This window comes from Dermacentor andersoni, chromosome 3 (genome assembly GCF_023375885.2).
Source record: "Dermacentor andersoni chromosome 3, qqDerAnde1_hic_scaffold, whole genome shotgun sequence".
Classification (NCBI taxonomy): Eukaryota; Metazoa; Arthropoda; class Arachnida; order Ixodida; family Ixodidae; genus Dermacentor; species Dermacentor andersoni.
In genome coordinates, this window is record NC_092816.1 from 15,560,875 (window position 1) to 15,571,067 (window position 10,193).

The 10,193-nt window shown below is 49.2% G+C and overlaps 1 protein-coding gene across 1 annotated transcript in view; it reads right to left on the reverse strand.

The window, feature by feature from the left end:
- The window catches only part of LOC126520885 (metabotropic glutamate receptor 2-like), a 53,969-nt gene extending 45,601 nt beyond the window's left edge, over window positions 1–8,368 (reverse strand). The window contains exons 1-4 of the mRNA XM_050169687.2: window positions 7,980–8,368; window positions 6,134–6,291; window positions 908–1,078; window positions 702–846 (exon numbers count right to left, since the gene is read on the reverse strand). Of these exons, the coding sequence (XP_050025644.1) occupies window positions 702–846; window positions 908–1,078; window positions 6,134–6,291; window positions 7,980–8,352 (847 nt within the window). The 5' untranslated portion in view covers window positions 8,353–8,368. The remainder of the gene's footprint in view (window positions 1–701; window positions 847–907; window positions 1,079–6,133; window positions 6,292–7,979) is intronic.
- Between the last annotated feature and the right edge of the window lie 1,825 nt (window positions 8,369–10,193).

Consider the following 10,193-nt stretch of genomic DNA (forward strand, 5'->3'; position numbering starts at 1 on the left):
CATAAAGTTAATGGCGTCGTACCAAACGACTTCGATATGAACAATCTTAAAGCAAAGTTGATTCCAAAACATTTGACAACTGAACAAAAGAAGAAACCTGCGGAGACATTGGCGGCTGTTTTGGAACTGTCTGCAAAAATAAAAAATAAATAAAAATAAAATAAAATAAAGAATGAGTTAGATTTCCTAATGAAACCGGTAACTGGTTATGAGACGTGTATCTAATGTTTTAATCGCGAAACAAAGTAACAGTCTAAGGGACGGAAACACAGTGATTGCTCCAGACCAAGAAAGCACCGCGTGCAAAAGTCACTGCAGAAGCAAATGGCAGCAGTCGATAAAAGCTCTCCGAAGTTCTCATCCTGCTGCATGACAATGCCTCATCACACACTGCAGGTGAAACAAGGCAACACTTAACTCCCTCAGGCTTCGAAGGGATGCCCTTATGGCTCCTTCAGACAATCACCTTTCCACAATCTCAATCTGGAGTAATCTGGAGGCAAATAATGCTGCAAATGAGTGGTTAGACCAGCAGCCGGCAGAAATGTACTTGCAGGGTCTTAAGAAGCTATAGGGCAAATGTCACAAATGACTTGCTTGGTGAATATGCAAAAATGCTTTGTCGAGAAACAGCCTTTTGTTCTGTGTAAGGCTCAATACTTATCAGCACCGCCCTCGCGCTGCAGTGGCTGGCGTCGTACCTCGGGCCCGAGGTTTGCTGAGCAGTCTCCCGATGATGCCATCGTACGTGCGTTCGGAAGCCACGCCAGAGTCCTTGGTCAATTTCTCCTTGGTGGCGATGCAGACGTTATGATCGGTCAGCTCCTTCTCCAGCACGTCGAAGGCCTGCGTAGCGTAGACGCTGCTGAAAATGCGGCTCGCCGGCGTGCTTGACGGAAACACGCACCGAATTTCCGTAGGTGGATTCCTCGTAGAGGATGGACACGTACGTCCACTTGAGCAGCGTGACGATGCCGACGATGGCTTTCACCTGGCTCTCGTCCGAAGGCACCGTGCGCAGAAAGTACTCGAACCGTTTCTTGTTGCTCAGCTCGGGGCTCGTCGAGAAGAAGCTCACCTGCGCAGAGCCGCGTTCAGACGTGCCGCTTTGTCGCCCAGTGTGGGTTCTCACTGCGGACGCGAACAGTAAGCGGGGCTGGAAACGCAGCGTCGCCGTTTTCTTTTTCTCTTTTCAGCGAAGCTCTTTAGGCCAGCTTTCGCGGACGTTCCTGACCGTGGCTGCTGCTTCTGCTGTCTGGCTGAATAGCTCGCACACAGGACAGCACTCATATCACGAATCGGCTCATTTGTAGCCCTGTCTGTACTACGTACCAACGACAAACAGTACTTAAATATCCTCAGTGCGACATATATACGCATTAAAACGCACACGTCTATTTCTTATTATTTCGAATCGTTCTATGCCTCCTTTCCTAGGGAATGGCGCGTCTGCCCGGTCGACACTTGTCCAGAAAGGTTGACCGGCCCTGGATATAGCGCAATAGTATGGGTGTGCGAATATTTGAAATTTCTAATGCAAAGCGAATAGTCCTTGCTATTCAATCCGTTTTCGTTTCGACAAGTCACTATAAGAAGTTATGAAATATTCGTTCCTTTCGAATATACAATGAATAAAAACACTTAATGGAGTCCCAATAAAGAAAAAGAGTGGACGTGAGGAGTGTTCCGCATCGTTCTCCAGCAGGATAGCTGCGATCTTTGTGAAGGTGCAGCAGTTTCGGAGCTTACGCATGGGACAGATCATTCTTTCTTAATAATTTCCAATCATTCAATAAAAATGGCTCGCTTTTAGCTAGCGTATACACGAATCTGTGCTGATTAATTATTTGACCATTCTCACCATGTTTGCATCTCTTTAAAACGATGTAGGATAGTGAACGCAACACTGTACGTTCGCTTGGTAACACACGCTTGTTTCACTGCGGTCATTACCATGATGTCCCAGATAATGGAAGCAGTTTAGCGTTTACAAGCTCCTGAGTTGTCGATACATATAATTCGGAGTGGTTACATACATTGGCGTCAATGTAATAAGCGTGGTTTTTCTTTTTCATACGGACTCCGCGCAAACTTCGTATTCAACGTTGGTTTAAATAGGAATATATATATACAATTTATCTAAACAATTTTTCTAAAAGGCTTTGCACGTGAGTAGAAAGAGATGCGACAAGATTGTCACCGTTTCGTCACAGTGACAATCTTTCCGGTGGCGTCGGCGAAACTGGGTATCAGCTTCGTTCGCGCCATTGAGAACAGACCATAGAGGGCACCCATGTGACTTGTACCATTGGTTGGGCACTCATACACTGTACATGTGCCCAGCATTGTGGTTCATTATTTGTGTATTTTATTCATCACTTCTCTTCATTAAGCTATATTTATCTAAGTTAAATTTGTGAACTAGTGTTTTGTGATTCTTTTTTAGTATTCTAGCAGTGTGTACCGTATAAAGTGCATAATGTTGGTACTGGGCGTCTTCTTGCGCTTAGCGAAGTTTAGAAGCTTAGAGCGCTACCTGCAGGCTCAAAGTGGCGTATACAGCTGGCTTTTTACAGTATACATCGTTTAGCTATGTCTTGTGCTTGCGGCCATTCAGTGGAGAACGTAGAACACGTTATCATAGGCTGCTCTAAGTTTGTTCTTGTGTGTATTTATTTATTCAGTTATTATATTGGGGGAGGCGGAGCAAAAACTGCAGAATGTGCCGTTTGGTTGCATACCTCCCCCCCCCCTCCCAAAAAAAGAAATAATCGGCTGCTTGAGCACGCTTCCAAAATGTGATTTATTTCCAGAACGTTTTTAATATCACTTGATGTTATCATTTCACCGTTAAACAATGTATTGTTTGTGAAGAAACCAGTGATGCAGTGGTTGCAAAGATTTCTAATTTCGCTCTAATCGATCACTCACTCTTATACTGAAGCAAGGTTTTGGTTACGGGCTAGTTGGTATTCCATAGTTTCATACATCACTTACAGCGCATGCAGGGACAAGGGACCAAAAGAACGACGAAGACATGTTGCTTTGTGGGGGGGGGGGAGTGGGGGCGCTTTTGTCTTGGCGTCTCAGTATATATGCGTGTCACTCAGAATAAAAATCAGTTGGAAGTCAGCGCTTGCCTTCGTCGTTCTTTTGGTCCCTTGCCCTTGTATGCGCTGTAAGTGATGTTTGAAACTCACACTTACGCCTGCCTAATGACTGACCTGGTGCTCCTGCAGGCGTACGGGAATCTCCGATTCACGAGCAGGCAGAATATGTTTCCAGCGCTTTCAATCAAGATGACGACGAGAAATATGTTATCAAGACATCAAAATTGGAAAGCTGGTAACGATCCACACTGCGAGAGCACCACTTACAAGAGGGGCGAGCGTAGAACATAGCAAACATGCTGTGTCCCTACCGTAAGTTGTACTATCGCGGTGTGGACGAGACAGATTACTGAGATAGAGTTGTGAGGAGTGTTTCATTCTGCGGCGCAGCGTAAACTGCGAGAAGCCGAAATCTGACACGAGGATCCGGACGGGACCTGTCAACATTTTTACCACCACCACTCGGCCTGCACGCGCTCCCTGACAAACGGTAAATCGCGGCGATATAATCCGCGCGACAGGCTTGCCGTTGGCCTCGGAAACCAGCAGGCGTCGTCGCTCACCAATCAACGAAGTTCTGAGTTCACACTCATAGACGTAGCGGCAGGAAGAGCTCCGGTTGGAGACGAGAGGCCGACCACGCGTGCTTTGCAATCTCGAGTTTGAAAACTAACGGCGATGTGCACACTTCAGTTTACTTTAATGTTATGCTATGAGTAATCTCATGGAATGTTTTCATTTATCCACCATAAAGGTCAGGAACTTATCGTCATCCAATTTTATCTTCAAGCACTGTATCGTTCACGAGCTCTGCCGAAACGTAAACTCCAATTTACGCGGATGCACAGTGTGAGACGCGTATACGCTGCGATGTGACGAGGACTAAGGCGATGCGTGATGATGCTTGTCGAGGGAGCAGTGGTGATGACCGGAGTGTGCACGGAAAAGTACCACACGTATCGAGCAACATTTAATGGTTCTGTATCTCTTGTATCATTGTGGGACACGCGTATTCTGGAGGATGGGGCAACCACATAGTGACACACGCTGAGTGGGTAAATAAAAGAAAATAAAATAACTCAACGAATCTGTTGAATATAATTCCCCATTCTATTAGCACATCGGTGCTATATATATATACGCGTACACACCAAGGTAACGACGGACCCAGCAGCACACAGCAGCTACGCGAAACCCAGGAAGGTAAAATAAAGCCTCGCTCTAGAATGGGGAGTCTGACGCAGGTTGCATTACTGCCTGTTCTTCGTTATTTCATACCGAGCACAAGGCCTGCGAAGCTTCGCTGTAAAACAAGTTCCTCTACACGATTAGTGTGGCAACGAGCGTCACTCCAGGGCTTCCTGTCTGCATTCAACAAGTGTAGAAAGAGGCATAAGCGAGCGTCCAGCGGACGACATACGTGCTACATACCACGCAGCAAACTGACCGTACTTATAGGCTTGCTAAGGATGTGAAGTTTGTCCACACGCAGAGTCATGTGGGTGCTGGCGAGGCTACCATCCCAAAGTGACCGCAGCAGCAGCTGTTCGAGTGAGTCCGTTTAAAACCAACTAATCGGTCACTCCGAGGGCCTGTCAGGAAGGCGGCTCACATCTCCGGAATAGCCAAACTCACCTTTAAGCTTAACTGCTGAAAGAGTGTTGAATACGTCTACACATTTCCTCCCCTACATATTACGCTCCTTGGCAAGTGATCCCCCGTCAGCGTGCTGGTTTAGTTGCTTGCGAGCCTCGTTAGACGACACCAAACATGCGCACACCGCATCAGACTCAGCGTGACCTACACGAACTGCTTCGAGTGCAAGATTCAACTGGCGGGCTCGCCAATGTACGCTGAATGTAATGAACCTGAGGACCTGCAACGTGCTTTGTACGACTGCTACCGCTACGCATCAGAGGGCCAGTCTTTGAAGGCGGCATTGCAGCTGCAAGAGGACTCGAGCTTGGAACTGCGGCACATTCTCGGCCCACGGCGAAGCGCCAGCTGTGCGTCACGCGCCACGAAAACGCTGCTGACCATTTCTGTTCGGGAATTCACAAAGACGCAACGCTATGTGAGTGACTCCGCCCCGCTATTGAATGCATCCGCTACGCTATAGGGTCACTCTCAACAGGGAGGAACAGTATTTCGGTGTCTCGAAGATATTTTACCTGGAACCCATAATCGAAATCCGCAAAATCCTTTATGACAAAAACAGATTGAAAAATGTCGCAGAGAACCAAGGCCATCTTCGAAGGCCGAGGTTCGACGTCAGATGGGCACGAGTTTATTTAGGCCCTTTCGTCCTTAACATGGCCATACTGTTGTAGCAGTTATTCGCCATACTGTCCTCGGAGCAAGAATTTTCTCTAGGAAACCTTACTGGAGCAATTATTTGAGTGTAAAGCGACACTTGACATGTATTCATCAAGCCATGAGGCAAATATCACTGGTGGTACGTCTTCTTGTGATTTGAGCGCAGTCCTCCACCAAAACCGGCCCTTATTGTCGTTCTCGCTGTGCCTCTTCCCTGCCTACAGAGAAACAGTGTTATAGTGCTAAACAGTGCTAAATATTTCATAATTACAAACTGCGCATAAGCTTTCGAGTGTTTATATAATTCTTTTTGCTGTGTGGTTCGTGAAGTAAACGTCAAAGTGTCGAACACAAAACCTCAGCAGCAGAACGCGTGCCTCTAGTCTCAATCTTCGGGTAAAAGGCGATCGTCGATCTGTCGCCTCGCCTTGAGAGAATTCGTACGCGTTTGATGCAATATGCAGCAGTATGCATTGTGGAGTACCCACTCTGTCCGTGTTTACGCGACTGAAAACCACGGCACTTGTCAACGACGGCAGAGGCTGATGTGCCCGTTTTCTCCAGTAAATGCGGCAAAGCGCGATGTGTAATAAAAAAGGGATGCATCGATTCGAGTTGCTCGGACTTGTTTCAAAAAGGCGACGGTGTCTTATTGTGCGTTTCCCCGAGATTCGCGGCAACGCCGCAGCGGCGTCCGATGCACGCACCTGTGGTATCTTGAAAAGGCGCAGCAGGTTGGCCACCTGTATGGACGTGACCGAGGAGGCGGCGCCGAGCACGCCGGAGATGACGGTCTGTTTGATGCGATCGGGGCTCGAGCCATCCGGGCAGCGGTAGGTGCCGTCATCGATGTTGCTTATCGAGCCTGCACCGCACACCAGCACACGCTCGCCCCAAACACTCTCTGACACAGTGACGCAATTCGCGCCGCGCAGTCCGTGCACTCCAGCTACGCCAGCATCAGGGGGACCATGCCACTTGATTGCGCGCTGAACGAAGTGACTTTATTTCATTGCAAGGCTCGAATGAAAAATAAAGAAGAAATAGCGCACTGGAGCACGCTGAATTGATTCTAGCACACGCGTTTGTAAGCTAGGCGTACTCTAATTATCAGTTATGACCTCATACACAAAGAGAGCTGCGGTCAGAGTTTTGAATTGCATAGGTTTCACGGTGCCATACAATTATAAACATAGCACGCTCGGTATAACTTATCGTGCTCACAGTCATCTCATAATCGCTGTGAGCCAGCCTATGTGTACTTCAGCAGGGACTGGTGTCTTGTCTCTATACTGCTGCAGCGCCTGAAGTTTTGCCATATAGCAGTTCTCAGGGCTTTTTCCCGCCTCATTATTATCAATTTGACTGTGATCCGCTCTTTAGTTTTGGCGCAGGAAAGAGAAGAGAAAATGAACCACGATATTGGGTACCTGTATGCTGCATCTCTTTCCTGGGTCTCCAGTACCTTAATGTTTAAAAACAGCGCTAGAAACGTACACCGGGCAACAGGAAAGAGGATAGGACACACACGACGTTGACTTACAGCTGTGTGTGTGTCCAATCCTCTTTTCTGTTGTCCGGTGTACCGTTTTTAGCGCAGTTTTTAAACATTATGTAAAACCACCAAAGCGCCCAATCTGCCGTTCTTCTTTACTACAGAACCTGTCCGCGCTCCCTTTCACCGGGTAACAGGGACGTAATTGTGCACGAAATTTATCACGATGCCTCTCTGCGCAGTTAGCAATACCTTGAAAGACGATGTTTCAAAGGGATTGGTGCATCGATATTTGCCATTATTAGCCATTCCGAACCGCGTTATTTTGGCCATGCGAAGCTCACACAATCTTCAGTTCATCCCTTTCCTCACTCGCCTTTTTTTTTTTCATTTCTGTTTTATCGTTTGGTACGCCTTGTTGACATACGGAGTATCCATTTAACGTGCGCGCAGACTCGTAGCGCACGGAACGCACACCTGTTGCGAGGCAGCCAACTTAATCGCGCCCATACGCGCTCTGCTGAGCCGGCGTATGGGTCTCGCTGAGTCGATGGTTTCGACTGTAGGTCTGCGCGTCCGCTCTGAAAGCACAGCGTTCATGACATGGTACAGGCTGCTGTACTACATTCGCTGATTCGCGCGCCATTCGCGGGGCGAGGAGGAGGAGTGTGGGTGGAGGCAAGCCGTCTTTTGTCTCTTTTGCCGGGCACATTTAATTGCCGTGATAGCGCCATCGCCGTGATGAGCGGTGCGGCGGCGGGAAAGGCAGCAATGCGGGCTTTGCGCAGAGGCGGGCCCGAGCCGTGATCCGCCAGCCGGTCGCTCGCACGCGCGCTTGTCCGGCGTGCACGCGGGAAGCGAGGAGGCGGGCAGCCCGCGTCGTATCGATCGATGGCGGCGGCCGGCGCTCGCCCGGACGAGGTGCGCCTTCGTGCGGCCACGGCGCAGATGCCACGAAGGCAAACCTAGCCCAAGCGAGAGCGCGGCCCGCTGAGCACTCGAGGAAGAGGAGGAGGCGGTGGCCGGCGAAGCCCACTCCCCCGACGTCGGCGGCTCACCCTTGATGAAGTCGACGGCCTGCTCGAGCCCGTAGGTGTCCTTGTCGCAGTCGTCGAGCACGTAGGCGCCCAGCGAGAACGGGTACCCTTGCCGGTTCACCCAGTCCAGGGTGAAGAGCATGCACTCGAGCGCCTGAATGCCGCCCTGCGGCATGATGGGTCCGCACGTGAGCCGGTCCTCGCGCTCGTGCACCATCATGAGGCCGCCGAGCATCACGTCGCCCTCGATGACCACGGCGCGCTTCACGGGCCACACGGGTACGCCCGCCGCCGAAGCCGCCGAAGCAGCCGCCGCCACCGCGCAGCCTGCGGGAGGCGGCGGCCGCACCAGCAGCAGCAGCAGCAGCAGCACCGGCAGCACGACCCGCGCCATGCGCGCTGCCCCGACTGGCGCAGGGCGCAGCGCCTGCGCGCCGCCGACCGCGACGCCGGAGACGCCGCGGCGCGGCCGCGCTCCGGAGGAGGACGTGCGAGCATCCTCCTCCCGCGCCTCCCGCCACAGGTCGGCGCGTGGCCGGCGCGGCGTGGATCGCGCGCGCGGGGGGCACGCGAGGGGAGGGCACTTTTCTTCGGCTCACGGAACGTCGACACCGCACGTACAAACTCCGCTTACGGGCAAAGACGCCACATCTAGATGCCGTCTCTTGGAAATTGAGCCCGAACAATTCTGAATCGCTTACAAACACTCAGCAGTCAAATCAAGTAAAAACTCGAGATAGGCAGAAATAACACCTTTCACATGCTTGCAAGAACTGATAGTATGTCAGAAATAATTCGGATCGCGTATCTAATAATGCGGTTGGTCACGACAATGTTATTCGTACGAAAGTTGTAAAAAAACACGACCTTTCCTGCCGATGACTATCACATTTCGTGCATTTGCCCTTGGGCCTTGCCCGGATATGGGGGAGATGGTTGAAGTTTTACTCGCGCACAAATTAGGCAAGCAACGTTGTCGGTTTAGTTGAAGCACTTACTGCGCAGTGTCGACATTAAGTGTTTAGAAAATATAATTAGGACCATCATCGTCAAATATCTCCATAATTTTCGCATATATTGTCCTTAACTGCACGACTTTTTACATGGAGGTCAATTCCAGCAGGATTTGTTCAAGTTAATTAGAGGAGCTCTTAAATATATTAAATTTCTATTCTTTCTTTGCCTGAAATAAATACATAAAATAATTGACGGTATATCACGCGATCTTGCTAAAAACGATAGAATCTTGCGGGATTACTGCTAAGACAGCGTTTTCTCCGAGGTGTCTTCCTCATCACAAACAATGTGTAATAACCAATAAATCCGTACATGGAGACCTTAACTAGGTAAGATGTGTAGATAAAGAGAGAATTAGTAACAGGGAGGTAAGAGGCAAAAATTCCGCATCAAGAAATGATCTACTTCTTTAAACAGCGCATCGTGCTAAGCTACTGCATTAGAAGTGATCAGCCTTGTTCCAAGCAGAACGGAATTCTAATGCCGCCTCTTTTAAACTTAAATTTGTGTAACCCGAAGCTAAACAGGTGTGCTCTTGTATATCTCCGAATTATCTGGCTTGTATTGACAAGTACTGCAGTTAAGTGAAAGTTCAGATGCTTATGCTGGCTATTATGAGTTAGCCGGTGGGCTCGTAAGGCCGCTTGACATTTTCTAGGCGGAGAGCCTGTCTCAAACAAACGTTTTCTTCGCCGTAATTTAACGCCAGTGCGGGTGCGAAATTTCTCATTTTTCTATCGTATCAATTTTATATGTCTGAATGTTTATCAGGGGGGCACGATACTCAATAGGCTGTGCTGGCAGTAATCTTCTGTCGATGTAGAGAGCAAATGACACAAATGGAATTGCGTGCAATCTTAAGGGATTGCTCTCAGTTCCTTACTACTGGAGCTGTGCTAATTGGAATTTTGAAGTGTAATTAGGATGAAACTGAAGGTCACATCGCTTACAACAGCGGATAAATTTATACGGCCCTCTGTCCGTCTAATGGCGCACCACCATTCTCAAGAAAATTTTGAGCATCCAAGCAGGCGGCATACCAAGACCTTCAACAAACGAGGGTATAAGGAACGATAGCACGTGCGAAAGGAGATAGGCTCGTACGAGCAGTTCGTTTAGCAACAACGCATATTCCGAAGGATTGCACCAAACCAGCAGTGTTAAAGAGTCGATTCCAAGAGTACGCCCCGCTCGAAAAAGGCGTGATTGAAGCAAGAT